The following is an 18,142-nucleotide window of genomic DNA, read 5'->3' as shown; positions in this document are numbered from 1 at the left end:
AACTGCATTATAGAAAGTAAGAGTTCACAGTCTTACATCCTCTTGGTCAATTGGAGCCCACGTGTCATTGCAGATCAAAACTTATATTTTGGTTATCTGTATTTCTATTCATACAATTTTTACTTTACTTTCATGTGCGAAAAATTATTTACGAATATTTCTATAAAAATTTATTTTATGAGAAAATAGAATATTTTATTTATTATTTTTGAATAGTACTAGTTGTCAACAATTTGCTTTCAAATGAATGTTTTATATACTTAATTGTTTTTAAATCATTAAATATATATTTTCTGCTTACCTACTACATTTTTAGCAAGTTTTGAGATTTTTGATGAAAAATTACGAAAATACCCCTGTGAGCCAGAAAATAATATTTTATTGTTCTTATTTGAAAATGACTTATGATTTTTTTGAAATGCGAGATTTAATAACTGTTGCTCACCGGGGAGATGCGGAAGTTGATGCTAAGCCTTGCAGGGTTTCAATCGACATTCGGGGTGAAGAATGTTTGTTGAGGCCTCGTGGCGGTTGTCACGGGCCCGATGGGGAGTTTCGGGTCGTGACATGATCAATAAAAAAAACATGTGACATTAAATTTAAATGTAGGAATTTAATATCGTTATCAGTTTAAAATTTCATTTTTAATTTAAGTGTAAGATTAAATTTATTAAAATTAGAATATAGAGACTAAAATCGCAGAATTAAAATAGAAGAAAGATCAAATTAAGACTTTGACATTTCCGACTATATATAACTGTATACAATAAGTTTTAATTATAATTTAAGAGTATAAAAGATCTAATATCAAAGTGATTTTGCCCAACAGTATTAATTTTTCCAATGCATGCAATGGTATTTAATATACTAAGAGCACTCTTTAAAACTATAATAATTTATGATTTGTTGTAATATTTTTATATTAGATGCAGTAATTAATAGTTATTTTAAAAATAATTTTTAATATGATAACTTTGAAAAATATTCCTAGAGTACAATCTTTAGAATCTTTTAATATTTATACTAACAAATTAGTAGTTTACATATGGCCTTAAATAGCTTGAACCAAAAGGTCAAAACAAGCAATAAACTAAGAGGTCAAGGTATCTTTCATGGAAAAGTAAGCATCAAATTCAGAAAATGTTATCCTAAGTCAACCTATAACTTCTTCCGGTGAATGGCTGGAACTTTTCTTCTTCTTTCTTCATATTGGTTACCTCTTGCCAACCCTTTCTCGATGGTTCACCCGTTGAGTCTTCTTGACATTGAATAACATTGGAACCAAGCACAACTTTCTTTGATCCGCATGGCTTTCTTTCAGCATTCATCATCGAATCGTGATCATCATCAACTGCAACCTGTTCTGTCACAGGTTCTCCATCCAGGCGCCTTGCTATGCCGTTGAACGCTTTGAACTTGACTGTTTCTGCCTCGATTGGTTGCTCTTGTTTTTGAAGTAGTTTAGCCTTTTTCTGTTTCTTTTGGGGTGGTTCATAATCCAATGGGACAGCAAAATCAACTTCACAATCTGTATCAATGATATTGACGGCCAAAGAGGGTTTTGCTTCAACGATATCGATGTAGAACTTGATGTCGTTATGCATGATCATGATGGTATCTCCGGTAGTCAAGCAACAGAAATCTCTGAAAGCTTTTTCCAACACCGCCTTGGGGTCAGAGAGTTGCATGAAATTCTTGGTATGTGGTTGAAGCTTCAAGAAGGTTCCTTTGTCAAGAGAAGCACTCTTCAGTGTTGCAAGCTCTCCTTCCTCTAGCTCCATGGACTCCATCATAGGCGCCGGTAACAACACGAAACCCTCATCGGAAGTAAACTCAAGAACCCCGCAATGAGAAGTTTTGCCTGTTACAGGATTGCACAGCTCGAAAAGCCACGGAGACTCCACACCTTTATCAACAAGAGAGTCGAAAGCAGAAAGGGGCATCAGAATTCTGTTACCTAACTCAACCCTTGATGCAGAACACCGATAGGTATGCTGGAAAGAACTATCAAGCTCCATGGCTGCAGCAGCAGCGGCGGCAACAGCTTCAAGATCAGACCGCTCCATTGGCAGGAAAAACAACGGATGAATCGGAGATCACAAGGAAAAGCTTCTAAATATTTATGTAATACGATCGTCAAGATTATGGAGATGAAAAGTGAAGGAAGCGAAGGCCATTGTGGCATGTATAGTTGAAGGGACTGAAGAGGAATCCTTGTTGGATTTAATTTGGGGTTTGCAGTATTTCTTTTCCATGTGTTATGAGGATTAGGATTAGGTGGGCTGCTCTTTCTTGCTTATCAAGACAGATTGTAGTGTAAAAAACCCTGCTTCTATGTCAAATAAAATAAAGTCGGTTTATATTTTTCTTCTAATTACATGGCCTAAATCCTTTTATTTTTATATTTCTTGATATGATCCTAATGTAATTAACAATTAATGAATCAAATAATTGCCAAAAAAATGAAGGATTAAGGGTTATATTTCTTGAAACCTATCACATCATTTCCTTAATTGAGTCTAACTTTGTTGTTCACTTACATGCCTAGATTCCCCAAAAAACAAAAACAAAATGCAAGTATCTAGGACTCTTTGATACTTCTTGATTATGTTTTCCCCATGTTAATTTTACAGTCTTTTATCAGGTAGACGGTAAACTGGCTTGGCAAGCAATTGTTGGGCCCTCGGAGCCGTAAGCCCAGATCTCTCGCTTATGCTCAAGTCATTAGGCAACATGCCATGGGGCAGCTCCCACTCAAAACAGTGCACCAACTGAGCCAGAACAAGGCGAACAGTCGTCAACCCTAGTTGCAGTCCTGGACATCCCTTACGACCCGATCCGAATGGGATGAGCTGAAAATCATGTCCTCGAAGGTCTACGTTGCTACCAACGAACCTCTCTGGCGAAAATTCTTCAACATTGTCCTACCATACATTGGGATCTCGCCTGATTGTCGAAATATTTATTAAGATCCGTGACTTCTTCGATATGTAATATCCATGGATGGTAACGTCCTCCATGGATTCATGCGGAATCAGCAATGGTGCAACTGGATGCAACCTTAAGCTTTCTTTTATAACCATGTCCAAGTATGTTAGGTTTGCTAAATTTGCCTCTTCTACTATTCTATTCATCCCAACAACAGTTTCTAACTCTTTTTGGAGACGAGATTTTACTCGCGGGTGTCTTATGATCTCTGCTAGTACCCACTCAATGACGATTGTCGAAGTTTTTAGTGCAGTTGCAATCATGTCAAGAATTATGGTTTTGATATTTGTTTGATCGATTATGTATGTTTGCTCTTCATCGTTGGGATTCATGGGCTGATTTAAATATGAAAGCATGACATCCACGAAATCCCTGTGTTGTTTTTGTTGCCCTTTGTTCAGTTTTTCATGCTCATCAATTATCTTGAAATACTCCATACTTTGATATGGTGATAAATAAAGTTGATCGAATGTAAATTGAGATCAATTAAAATGTTTAGAAGTGATAAAAGACGAAAGGAGTAGTTTAGGATAAAATATTTCATAAGTGAGAAAATAATAATAAAATAATAATAATTTTATCCGAAGAGAATTTGTGAGATAAAAGGCGATTTGGAAGTCAAGTGAGGCATAATAAGGTATTTTGGGTACCAAGGAGACAAGATAAAATTTTTAGAATAAAATAATATTAAAATATTAATATTTAGCCGGATGTCGAAATCAGTCATGAAGAAGGATCATATGGTTGATTCAAGTGGGGGAGAAGATGACAAGCCCAACTCTATAAAAATATTTATCATGACATACATGTGATGGATAGCATGTTTGCATGCTAGGAGAGTCCCGAAAAATTTACAAAAGTCGATATTGTACCTAGAGGTACAATAAAGTTGATTTAAGCCTCGAACTAGATCAAATAGAGAATTTACGATGAAATTAAGAATTTTAAAGTCCCAGAATGGTTTAATATGGTGATTCGGAGTTCGAGAATCAATTTGGAGTCAAACCGAAATTTTCGCTATCCAAGGGCAAAATGGTCATTTGCCACCTGGGGACAAAATGGAAATTTTAGAAAAGATTTTTTTTTGGCCCCATTTGACTTATTGGAGTATAATTTGACTTAATTGGAGTAAGATTTGAGGTTTAGAAGTGAAAAATTTTAATTTCGGTATAATTTGGAGTAAAAGGGTAAAATGGTAATTTTGCCGTCCTAGGGGCAAAATTGTAATTTTCCACCACCAGGACATTTTTCCAGCACATGGTCTTCCTTTATCCTCATTTTGACCATTGATTAATTGTGTGGTCGAGATAAAAAGGATTAAAATTTTAAAATTTTAAAAATGGATCAATAAGAAAATGATATGTGTCATACCTTTATTATTTTATTGTTTCTTATTAAAAAGGCATAAAATCAGCCTATTTTCTTCATATGGCCGGCCAAGCAAGGAAGAGAGAGAAAGAGAGGAAGAACAAAGGGAAAAACAAGAAAACCTAGGTGGAAAATTTAAAGAAAAAGTGAAGAAATCAAGGAAACAAGCTAGGTAAGTTAGAATTTCTTTAGTTTTCCTCGATACCTAGCTTACCCATGCTTTTGTTCTTGATTTTCATGGTTGAATATTGAGTTATTATGGTGAATTCAATTCTGAAAAATGGGTTAGGAGAGAGAAAGTTGTTAGATTAATTTGATTTTAAGTTATGTTAGTGTTTTAAGTTAGTTTAGCATATTTAGAAACAAAACAACAAGAAAAGAATTTATTTTCTCCCACAATCATTAATGGCCGAATTTATCATGTGTTGAGTGAGGATGAATTTGATTTTCATTCTAGGAGAATTGGTTAAGAAATGATGAATTATGAGCCTAGAAAAATAATGAAAATTTTCGGAGCAAAAAAAATACGATTTTTACCCACTAGGGGTATTTTCATAATTTGCTGCCGAGACTGATAAATTGAATCTCATTCACAGTCATGGAGGTAATTTAGTTATAATAAGAGTGTAGAAAGTGAGAAGAGTTGATTTGGAGTTAAATTGGAGATAATAGGCCGAATTAGGTCAACGCCGCATTTAAGCGGTAGTCGGATAAGTTGTATATCATATCATGCATATATACCGAGCCTGAATTGATTTTATAATGGTCAAGTATTGATGTGGTGAATTATGTATTGTACATTGTGGATAGATGGTGAGCAAAGTACATTGGTAAAAGTATAGAGATTGTGCTTGGAGACTAGGATTAGGAGTACATCGACTCATAGAACAGTGAGTGAACTTATTATCGTCTTAATTATCTAGAGTAGTTTTATACAACAGTGTGATTTTATGGAAAATGGGTTTAAATGGTAAATTGCTATGTTTTAAGAGAAATTGTAATTTTATAAAATGATTTTATAAATTTTCTGAAAAATCGAATATTGGTTTTGAAAATAGAGTAATTGGAGACTGCCTGTTTGTTTTGCAAATTTATGATTTTGAATTGAATGGCTTATGACAATAAATGAGCATGAATGGCTAAACTGATTTTGGTGTTAGAATTATTTATACTGTGTATTCAGCCTTGAGAGGTTAGGTTGCGATAAATTGCCATGTCATGCTAGAATGAATTTTATTGATTGGTGGATTATATATTAATTATTTACTGCAGAGAGAGTTCCGTGGACTAGCCTATTAGAGGGGCACGGTAAACTCTATTATATTATTACCTCAAACGGAAAGGCGCGTAGGGTATCTCCTGGGGTAAAGCTTAGGATTCACTTCACGCCAAACCACCACGTGAAGGGGAACTCAGCCAACGCCAAGGAACGGTTGTATTTTTCTCAAACTAAAAATACATTTTAAGTGTATACAAAATTTTAACAACCTTGGCGGACTCGGTTGGATGCCCTGTGCAAGGTATGAGTTTTGGCACAAGCCAAAGTTTTAAGAAATTCATAAGCCAAGTTGATTACTCGATTTATATGGATTGATTTTATTTGGTTGAAATGAACTGAAAGGTAATGAAATTACAGTATGATGACTTATTTTAATTGTCTCTATTTACTCGGCTTTAGATACTTTAGATGGTATCTGTTTACTCACTAGGATTATAAAATCTCACCCTTTCTTCCTATACATTTTTCAGGCTCAGGACAGTTTGTAGATAGTCGAGTAGGACGAGAACTAAGTTCGAAACTGCATTATAGAAAGTAAGAGTTCACAGTTTTACATCCTCTGGGTCAATTGGGGCCCACGTGTCATTGCAGATCAAAACTTATATTTTGGTTATCTCTATTTTTATTCATACAATTTTTACTTTACTTTCATGTGCGAAAAAATTATTTACGAATATTTCTATAAAAATTTATTTTATGACAAAATAGAATATTTCAATTATTATTTTTGATAGTACTAGTTGTCAACAATTTGCTTTCAAATGAACGTTTTAGATACGTAATTTGTTTTTAAATCATTAAATATATATTATCTACTCACCTACTACATTTTTAGCAAGTTTTTAGATTTTTGACAAAAAATTACGAAAATACCCATATGAGCCAAAAAATAATATTTTATTATTTTTATTAGAAAATGACTTATGATTTTTTTTTTGAAATGCGAGATTTAATAACTGTTGCTCACCGGGAAGTGTGAAAGTTGATACTAGAGCCTTGCGGGGTTTCGATAAACATTCGGGGTGAAGAATGTTTGTCGAGGCCTCGCGGCGGTTGTCACGGGCCCGATGGGGAGTTCCAGGTCGTGACATATCTCCTCCAAGAATTTGTCACAACCCTTTCTTACGGACTCAAAGCATGGTCTCAGACTCTGGGGATCAAGCTTGTGGGGTTAGATCTTACTTCGACAAAGAAAAAATTTTCTTTAGACCCTGTAGAACTTGATTGAAATCATGGAAAGACAAGCAAGAAGATATCAGTTGTGTTTGTGAATACATACCTGAAGACCAAGTGGAGCAAGGCAAGTTGAAAGTTCCCGATAACCTAAGGCCCTCTTAAACAAGCGGCTTGAAGTCGAGCTTATCATCTTTACAGCGGCCTAAGATCATCATGTACATGATATCCTCTATAAGTTCTCCCACCTTGGTGTTGAGGTCGACCACCTCGCCTGCTGCTGCGACATTCTTCAGCAACTTAACAGAAGACTGTAGCTCCGTCCTCCTTACCGGCACAAAGAATTCGACTTTTGATGCACTGAGAAGTTGCAAAGTACACCATTTCCTAACAGTGCGCCAATACGACCCATATTGTGCAAAAGCCAAGCCCTTGGTACCGTATGACAAATACTCGAAGACTTGGACTTTAGGCCTACTAGCAAAAATTGTGTCATGGGTCTTGAGAAATAGCTCAGCAGCTTCAGGTGATGATACCACGACTGTCGGTACATACACTAGCCTTATTGACATCATGGAACCATATTTTTGGGCTAAATGGTGAAGGGTTCGGTCTGAGAGCTTGCCTAGCATGTGGAGGTTGCCTATAATTGGCAGTGCCCAAGGCCCTGGAGGAAGTTTTCGGTGATCTTTAGAGTGTTTTGGCCTTGAGGTGGACCGTATGATGTAAAGTAAAGAAATTAGAGGGTCAAGGAAGGCTAAGAGGAGGGCATACGTTGAAGGGCACATTGTAGCCTGAGAAAGAGCTACTTCGGTTGAACGGTAACAGATTATATTTATAGATAACTAGACTATGGCCCGTGCGTTGCACATAGGCCTCAATATTCCTCGTTTTTTGCCTTAATAATTTATCTTTTTTCTGTGGAGATATGCTCTCCACGTGGCTAAATGAAGAAACTTATGTAATAGATAAGAACGCGATTGAATATTCATGAAATAATGAATAAAAACAGAAAATAATATTGAAAATATACAAAAACAAAGCTAAATTTTTTAGACAAAACATTAGGGAACATCTATTTAGTAGCGAAGTGAACAATGAAAGTGTTGATGGACTCATGTATTTGTAAACTTAGGATAGAAGCCGGTGGTGAGGAGATTGAATTCAAAAAAATAAACAATTTAATTAATGGATCTCCTATCATTCAAAGGTCCAAAAGGAAAAGGTTCGAAACCAAATTTAGAGATAAGGCAAGCCAAGATGCTTCCAAAAGTAGGGCTTAAATATAATTTTTTTTATTTGTATGTCTATTTGATTAAATATATTAACTCGACTAATTACTTAAATTCGGTAAAAGAACATGTGATCAAATTATCTAGTAAAGTTTTTTAAATGAAGATAATTAAAATTATTAATAGTGTTTAAAATAATAACAGTAAGATAACTAATTACATAAATATTCACCTTATAATCTTTTCCATGCAATGCAATTAACCTACAATCAATTTTCAAGAGGGAATGAAGGAAAAATAATTTGAAAAATAATAATAATTGAAGAAACTTAAGGCAAGATAGAACATACTATACAAGAGATTCTGATAATTTTGAGTAATCTAATTCATATTTTTACATAGAGAAAATTATGAGGAATAACCTTTCTTGATAAGAGCATTTCAAAAGTAACCAACAATATAAATTTAATTATTTTTACTCATATTTAGCTCTGACTTGATAAAAATACCCTTGAAACTATTTCAAATAAATTAAACTATTTATCATAATTTTTTTTTATTTGTGCTTTCAATTTCTCTCTCTCACCAGCCCACCCTCTTTAATTTTATCGATTTTTCTCTTCGGCATTCGTATGCTATGCTCCCGTCTCTCTCGCGCATTTTTAGATTTCTCTTTTCTGTGCTCTTAAGACACCAAACAATGGTTTTGATGTGTTTGGGTGGGTAGCTATTTGGTAAATTTGATTTTTAGGTATTTTGGATAAACTAAAATGGTAGAAATGATTACAGATGTTTGAAATAGCTTTTAATTGGATCAATTAGGGGCCTAGACATCAATAAACTCAAATTTTTTAAATTTATAAACCTAGGTTTTCAATGGAATTTTTTATTTATTTTTAGTCAAAATAAGTGTTTTAGATAAGAAAATTTACGTTTTGATTTATGTAAACATGTTAGAAACACTTTATTCTGTGCCAAAATTGTCGAAAAAAAACAAAAAAAAATGAAGAGAGTTGAGAAGATTTGAAGTTTTGATTTATAAGTAACAACAATATTTTAAGCATTAAAGTGTAATAAAATGTTTTTGAATATGGTATGTAACAACAATATTTTTTCCACATGGCGTGTAACAACAATATTTTTTTTCAATATGGCGTGTAACAACCTAACTATGGTATGTCACATGTTTTTGTACATGGCGTGCAACAACCTAACCATAGCATGTCACATGTTTTTGTACATGGCGTGTAACAACCGAATCATGACGTGTAACAATCTAACTAAGACGTGTCACATATTTTTATTCATGACGTGTAACATATTTTTGTACATGGGGTGTAACAACCTAACCATGAGTTATTACATGTTTTTGTACATAGCGTGTAGCAACCTAATCATGGCGTGTAGCAACCTAACCAAGATGTGTCACATGTTTTTGTTCATGACGTGTAGCATGTTTTTGTGCATGGCATGTAACAACCTAACTATAGGGTGTCACATATTTTTGTACATGACGTGTAACAAACTAATCATGGCATGTAACATATTTTTGTACATGGCGTGTGATTTTATTAAGAGTAAGTTTATCCAACTTGACCAAAAATAGTTAAAATTATAAGGAGGGCCATTTTTTAAAACATCTTATCTATAAGGATTATTTTTAAAAATACCCCTTTTACATATTTTATCAAATAAGTGATAGGTTGGCTTGGTAAACAAGGAATTAGCTCTTGGCATAGATAGGCCAGGTTTATTATCCATGTCTATGTCGTGAAGCTACATCCTATTTGGTAACTCTTAGTCAAAGTAGTGCACTACTTGCGCTACAACAAGGTGAAGAGTCGTAAGGCATGAACCTAGTGGAATGAGCTAGATGTTTCGCCTTTTTTCGCGGCCTACGTCACCACCATAAAATCTTTTCAAAAAGAATTCTTCGAAGTTGTCTGACCACCTATTGGGATCTCGTCCCATTGCCAAATGTTGACTAATATCCTTGATTTCTTCGGTATATGGTACCCATCAATGGTAATGTCTTCAATTGATTGATGTGGAATTAACAATGGTGCCACTGGGTGCAACCCTAAAGTTTCCTTCACAACCAAATCCAAGTAGGTCAATTTTGCTAAATTTGTCTCATCAACCATTCTATTCATTCCAACAACACTTTCCAACTCATTTTGAAGTTTTAGTTTTACTCATGAATGCCTTAAGAGTTCGAATAATGCCCGTTTGATAGAGCTGGTTAAAGCATTGATTACAACTGCGATCATGTTGAAGATTATAGCTTTGATGTTGGTTCGAGTAATAATATGTACTTGTTTCTCACCATGGGGATTCATAGGTTGATTTAGCAATGAAAGCATCACATTTACAAGATCCTTATGCTATTTTGGCTTGGTACTTTGTTCGTGTTCATTAATAATCTTCTCTAAAACTTCGTCAAAGGCTTACTAACTGCCTTCAGACTTTGTGTCAATCCTTAAAGATAAGTAGGTAATAATCCATAGAGAATGAAACTATTATATACATATTTCCACTAAATCTTATGCAAATTAGTCAAAAAAATCGTTTAGCCATCATCATAGAAACAAACAATATATTATTTTAGGTACATTTAAGTTTAACCTACATGGCATTTTAACTTTTTTAGCTACCTTGACTTATTTTGGACAAGGATATATCTTTGAGACAGCCATACTCAATGAAATCAATAAGGCAATGAGCCAACAAGCCAACTTTTGGCAACTTATGAGTTATGAATAGTTAAAGAGCATTGGCACCTTAGCCTCTTCCCGACCCCAATCATAGCATTGATGAGAAAGTATAGAATAGTTAGAGAGCATCGACAATTTATACGTAGCTCTACCTTTGCCTTTGTCTTTTGCGACACAACCCTGCCTCCCTTCAACTAAAAAAAAAACAAAACCAGTCCATACAACATGCAACTTTGATAACAAATTCTACCCATTAATTGATCTTCAACAGAGATTTGGTAGTGAAGATTTCTCCCTTTCTCAATTTGGGATAAATATCTTTTTGAAAGGGTAATCAATACAAATGGTTTTATCACTTGGGTGATAATAAATCTATGGTTCATAGGGAATATGCAACTTAGCTCCCAATAGGTTCAAATTCGGTTAATTAATCAAATTGCTCAGTAACTTGCTTTTGGCTATGAATATGCTTTTCCAATACAAAATTATTAATTAGATCCGATCGTGTTTGTATATGTGTATGTAACTTATAAATTATTTTGTATAGATGAAATTAAATTAGAAAGTTACTAGAATTGTTGTATTGTAGTAAGTATATGTTATTAGGCATGATGTTTTACAAGTGGTAAGTATGATACCATAAGAACATACTTGAAGGTCAAGTGGCACAAGATAAGGTACGTAACTTGCTATATTGAAACCTTTTGCCAAGTCTAAGGCCTCTCACACAAGTGCCTTCAAGTTAAACTTGTTATCCGTGCTTCGTCCAAGAATGATCTTAAACATCATCTCATTAATAAACTTACCCACTTTGCCATTAAGGTTCAGCACCTCCTTGGTTGTTGTTGCCTTTTTTAGCAACTCGCCTATCAATCTTAGCTTAGCCCTTCTCGTCGGTGCAAAGGATTCAACTTTTGAGGCGTTGTGCTGGGATAAGCCCTGCAACCTATTGAGATTGATTAAGGCTTGGCTTCAATCATGCAACATTATCATTCATATTGAATGATTAGAGGTTTTTCTTCATCAATAAAACATTAATTATAGTGAATTGTAAGTGTAATTCGATGAATCCATGAGATTAATATGCCTTGTAAAGGAACTGTAATGGGTTACAGTTATAAGATACTTATGAATCAAAATATAATCTCAAAATATTTCCAATCAATGTATCATTGAGACTGGACATCAATGATACTTAGAGACTAGTACATTTTATGTTTCTTACTTTGAAAGTAAGCAATCAATATCATAAATTGAAGTATAAAGATATTTGGAGCTAGAATGTAAGTGCTTACCTAGGAAAGCAAGTTCACTGAACATGACTCACCATAAAAGTGCATTTTATAATATACTTCAGTGTCTACGCAACACTTCTCCTGTGTTAGTCGTGCAAATACTCTCTAGACTTAAGACACCAAGTTGTTTTATATGTGGAGTGTTATGCTTTAATTACATCCTTACGGGTGCCTAACCAAGGATACCTAAACAAGACGCTTTTGGGTAGAGTATGAAGCATGTGAAGGCAAATAAATTATCAAGATAGGAATCATCACCTTAAGTGTTTTAGAAGACATATCCTATTAGTTCTTGGTTAATATTAGCTTATTGAAGTCCTTGGCCAAGGCTACTTTGAGATTATAAATTGGTTTCATAGGTTTCTATAAAGTTAAAGCCATAATTGTAGGAACGAATATAGAAGTCAATAAGAGTAGACATTGTATTAAGCTTTTATCATCTCCAAGATAAATGATGAAGGAATAAATTACACTGATAGACTATACACTAAAAGGTTGTCAAAGAACCCTTTGACTCTCTTAACAATCGAGTAGTCATGATGCATTGCTAGATGCTAATATTGGTCTGAGAAATTGATTAACAACTTTTGGGTTACACTAGTATTAGAGCCAACTAAAGAAAAGGTACTTTTTTACAATTGATAGTTTTGTGACATTGATATTTATTTTTCGAGTTTCGTTTTAATTGCTTTACTGGTACTATGTTAATTTATGTTGAGTCCTAAAAATGAAAGTCTAGGCCATGGGTTAGGCATTAAGATACCTTTCCTTCCTGTAGGCAGAAAACAATAACGTCTGAAAGCAATAGAAACCCTCCTTAGTAAGATATAAATTCATATTTACAAAATGCTTTTTTTTTTAAGAACTACCTCTTACTCTAGTTCAGCTTCTAACCAAACTCAATCGGTCAATGAAGAAAATATTCAATATGAAAATATTATTCAAGAAATAGATAACTGAGAAATCCCTAGAGTTTTGCAAAATCGGATATATAAATGCTTAACTTTTCATAGCTTACACCTAAACTCTTTCTGTTGATATCTAATCAAAACTAAAGAAAAAGGGATACCCATTCAGAATCAATATGAAAACATCCATCTTTTGGATCAAGAAACAATTGAGAAACTTAAAAATAAAAAATATAATTATTTTCATTTTGGATTAGTGCAAGTAGGAGCTAAACCTCTTACCAAAGAAAGATTAGATACTTCTATCCTCATAACCCTAAGGGACAAAAGATTATGAAAATTCCTTCATGTGTACCTAGTCAAAAGGTATATTCTCACAGGTGAAGCTCTACCTAAGCAAAGGTGACTCTCGGTATTCTACATGCTGAGTTTGGGTTGAAAATGGAGCTAAAGGTTCCCAAATCGCTCCTCACTGTCGCCCACACGGACTAGTAAGGCACCCCGGTCCTCACCCATTACAAGCTTCAAACGGACTAGGTTCGATCTGAGTGGGAGTCTTCACTAGCCCATGCAGAGGTTATCACCTCACGAGAGCGTAGCTACTTAACTCCCTCCTAATTAAGGACAAAGCCCGGGTGGAAGGCTTATGCATGAATGCAAGATGTGTAGTGTGTGAGATGGAATATACTGACCTTGGACCAATAATTTCACACTCCCCTTATCCTAAATTTCCAGCAATTATTAAAAATAGTGAAGTAATAATAGCAAAATAAATGAATGCATTAAACAAAAATATGCAAAATTGATGCTAGGGAAGACAACAAATTATTTAAGGCTTAAGATAACTTATGATTAATTAATGTCTTGACTCTCGATGTCCCCAGTGGAGTAGCCATCTGTCGTAACGTGCGGGTCCGGGAACCCGTCCGCCAGACGTCGGCGAAAATAATGTGTTGTGGGAGTCGCCACCAATCTTTTTTATCTAGGTGTGATTGGTCACCTATTAACCCGATTCTAATCGACGAAGTTCTAAATTGATTTTAGATTCGTCGACAGAACGAGAACTGACCCACGTTTTTCAGAGATAGGTTCGGGAGTGCGGTTACTCACAGAGAAGGGTTAGCACCTCCGTGACGCCCGTTCCGCGAACGGTACCATTTAATTTTAAGTTATCTTATTGTAGCTTACTTTTGATTTAATCCTTGCTTATTAACTAATTTTTTATTAAATTGACTGATTGAGTTTTTTATTTGGTTTTACGTATGCACATGATGCAAGCGTAAAATGATGTCATGACTCCTTTATTTTAAATAATGGGGTCGGTAATCTTTTATTGGAAAATTATTCGAAGACCATCCCAACGCTTTGGTAAAATCTCAAAATTTTCCACACCTAGAGATATCCCCAGAAGAACTCGTCTCTACAAGCTCTTTGGAGAAATCCCATCATCGGAACTCCCGCACCATTTGCAAGATAAATGTGGCATGCTATGACAGGATAAAATGATAATGTCTACATGCACGCGTTTATTGACTTAAGCGGTTCATAATTCATCCAATTATGTGCTTAATAATTTATCACCTTGTTTATATGTTTAGTATTATTTGTTGTTAATTATTTATTATTTTTTAGAGTTTCCTATTTAAATCTATCTTCTTTAACTAACATAGTGAATTAATATTCCATCTTATTTAACTAATTAATCCATCTTATTTAACTATGTATTATTTTTTTTAATCAAATAAATAATTAATTAAATTAAGGGTTAACTTAATTTTATTTAATGATATTTATTTGCTAATTAACTAACTACACTAACCTAGATTTAAATGTAATATTATGTAGATTTATTTTTCTTGATATATATTATTATTTTAGCAATGATTATTTGAGTTAATAAGTATTGGAGTGCTGAAGTCGGATTCATCCCGACGCTTCAGTGAAAATCCTTCCGAATTCCGCACCTAAGAAATTCACAAAAAAAAAAGCAACTCTTTGCTCTTTTTTAAGTGAAATTCTATCATCGGGTCACTCAAAATAATCGTTGTAATTTTATAATAATTATATTTTATTATACTTACAAGTATCTAATATATTTATACTATAAATATTTCCTTCTATTTAGACATCTCTCATTGTTTACTATTAATACTATACTTTAAAATATTATCTAAAATAAATCTTAGGACACTATACTAAATAATTTAGCTTAATTTTATGCCATCTAATTACATATTCAACCTAATGAATTGGACCAAACCCAAGTAACATAATTCATAATGCATTCATAAAGAAAATAGTTAGATTTTTACCTGATTTGGATTCTAACAATGACCTAAAAAGTTTGTGTACAGCCCACCAAGCCTTTCAATTAATTGAGCTGTTGAAAGCCCAAAAGAAACAAAATCTCTCTTCCTTAAAAAGAAAGCACAATGCTGTTTGAATTTTTTTTTCTTTTTTTTTCTTATTCTTTCTCTCCTAGTCGTTCCCCCTTTCTTCACTCTTTCTTTTTCTTTTCTCTTTCTTCCTTCTTTCTCTTTCTTTCTTTCTTTCTCTCTTAGCCGTTCCCCCCTTCTTCTCTCTTTCTTTTTCTTTTCTCTTTCTTCTTTTTTTCTCTTTCTTCTCCTTTCTTTCCCCCGCTGGCTTCTCCTTTCTTTTTCCTCTTTCTTTCTTTCTCCTTCTCTTTCTCTCCTTTCTCTCTGCCGACGTCGCACTCTTCTCCTCTTCTCTCTCCTTCTTCTTCTTTTTTTTTTTTTGCTTTATTTTTTTATGTTTGATTGTGGCTTTTTTTGGGTTAATTGTTGTGTTTTTTTTTTATTTGAGTGTTTCAGTTTTTTTGGTGGAGAGATTTTTTTGTAGGAGATCAATCCATTTTTTTTTTGTTTTTGCTCTCCCTTTCCTTTAAAAATGGGGTTGTCCAAATTTTTGGACAACCCGGTAATGGGGTTCTGGCACCAAGGAGTTGGTAGCCAGAGCCCCATCACTCATGGTGGTTGGGGAAGGGATGGCTGGGCATACGCCCAACCATTTCTCTCTTTTTTTTTATATATTTTATATTTTATTAATATTTTTTAGAGGTGTCTACAGTTGCCCCTCTTTGTACATTCTTGAGAATCAAGAATAGTGCAAAGACGTAGACACCACATTTGACTTATTTCGAAGCCAGTTAATTTAATCAATTCGATTTAGACTCGACTTATCTCAAAATAAGTTCGATTTAAACAAAATTGAAATTTCTAGACTTGATCTAGGCTTGACCCATATTAGAACAAATTCGATTAAAATTTCTAGACTTAATCTAGGCCCGACCTATCTCACAACAGGTTTGATTTAAACAAAATTGAAATTCTTAAACTTAATTTAGGCTCGACCTATCTCACAACGGGTTCAATTTAAAATTAAAATTTTTAGACTTAATTTAGGCTCGACATATCTCACAACAGGTTTTTAAAAATTAAAATTTCTAGACTTAATATAGGCTCGACTTATCTCACAAACAGGTTCGATTTAAAAATTAAAACTCCTAAACTTAATCTAGGCTCGACCTATTTCACAACAGGTTCGATTTAAACAAAATTGAAATTCCTAGACTTGATTTAGGCTCGACCTATCTTAAAATAGGTTCGATTTTTAAGATTAAAATTTTTAGACTTGATCTGGGCTCGACCTATCTTAAAACAGGTTCGATTTTAAAAATTGAAGTTCCTAAACTTGATCTAGGCTCGACCTATCTTAAAACAGGTTTGATTTTAAAAATTGAAGTTTCTAAACTTGATCTAGGCTTGACCTATCTTAAAACAAGTTCAATTTTGAAAATTGAAATTCCTAGACTCGATCTAGGCTTGACCTATCTTAAAACAGGTTCGATTTTGAAGATTAAAATTCTTAGACTTGATTTGGGCTCGACCTATCTTAAAACAGGTTCGATTTTAAAAATTGAAGTTCCTAAACTTGATCTAGACTCGACCTATCTTAAAACAGTTCGATTTTAAAAATTGAAGTTCCTAAACTTGATCTAGGCTCGACTTATCTTAAAACAGGTTCAATTTTGAAAATTGAAATTTCTAGACTCGATCTAGGCTCGACCTATCTTAAAATAGGTTTGATTTAATTCACCAAGGCCAACTTAATTAGATTAATCATCACAATGAGAGACTCAAATCCTTCCATCAAAGTTTTACAACCTCATCACTTTAGGTTAGTGGATTCCTACTTTCGAAGCTTGGGACATGAATTAGTTTGGATTCTTGTTTTGAAAATGACCGTGTGCACAGCTAGGCATGTATGCATGATTGAAATGATGAAATGTTTTCATGTTTATGATTCATCAAGGTTTCAAGACCCTTCTCTTGCTTCATCCGATTTTTCACTGCAACTTTCGATCTTCTTTGCCTGTTTACTTTCCTTCTAGAGACTTCAGGTAACTCCAGATTTTTCCTAAGTACCCTCTCTTTTGACATTTGACTTTGCCTTAGGTTCAAGGCTCTGCCATTCCTTTTCCTCATCATTAAGTCTTTTGCTGAACAATGAGTGTAATTTCTTGCTTAATTAGTTTATTTCTTTTACCAGTCATCATTCATTTCTATGACAATTACTATGTGAACCATGGGATGGTAAATAACGAAAGGGTTAAAATAAAGAGGTGAAGGAGAATTTCATATATGAGAAATCAAATAATTCAAGGCAAAGAGAATTTACAGAGCAAACATTAGATCTTTAAGTGATGGAACACTCAGACCATTCAGAGAAAACAATCTGATATTCGATTTCAAGAATTGTCCTTGATTGATGCTTTGAGCAAATCTGTAGGTTACAGACTCCTTAACTTTCCCTGTTTTGAGAAATTGTGGAGCTCCATTCATAGTGTATTTCTACCTCAATCTTGTGTTCCATTTAGGTTGACATCTTTAAATTTCATTCTAACTTCCTGCTTTTCGGCCTCAAGCCGCCCTTTTCGGGTTTTCAGCATGAACCTCCTCCTTTAGGTACGAGCTGCCTTTTTCAGGTTTTCAGCACGAACCCCTTCCGTTTGTTTTTTAAGCGTAGTACTTCTTCAACGCATCCGTATTTATCGGATTAGGCAAATCCTCCCTATCCATGTCAGCCAAAATCAAAGCTCCTCCTGAAAAAGCCTTCTTTACCACATATGGCCCTTCCCAATTTGGCATCCATTTTCCCCGAAAAT

At 34.1% G+C, this 18,142-nt stretch overlaps 1 protein-coding gene and 2 pseudogenes across 1 annotated transcript; all 3 read right to left on the bottom strand.

Annotated features, from left to right (window-relative positions):
- On the bottom strand, nt 999-2,298 carry LOC18604096 (ubiquitin fusion degradation protein 1 homolog). The gene has a single exon (XM_007036428.2). It carries the CDS (start codon nt 2,064-2,066, stop codon nt 1,149-1,151), a length of 918 nt encoding a protein of 305 aa, XP_007036490.2. The 5' UTR covers nt 2,067-2,298; the 3' UTR covers nt 999-1,148.
- Nucleotides 2,604-7,781, bottom strand: LOC18604094 (annotated as a pseudogene).
- On the bottom strand, nt 9,910-18,125 carry LOC108661107 (annotated as a pseudogene).

This window comes from Theobroma cacao, chromosome 3 (genome assembly GCF_000208745.1).
Source record: "Theobroma cacao cultivar B97-61/B2 chromosome 3, Criollo_cocoa_genome_V2, whole genome shotgun sequence".
In the NCBI taxonomy this organism is placed as follows: domain Eukaryota; kingdom Viridiplantae; phylum Streptophyta; class Magnoliopsida; order Malvales; family Malvaceae; genus Theobroma; species Theobroma cacao.
The sequence above is the reverse complement of the archived record's forward strand: the minus strand, read 5'-3'. Positions and strand labels throughout refer to the sequence as shown.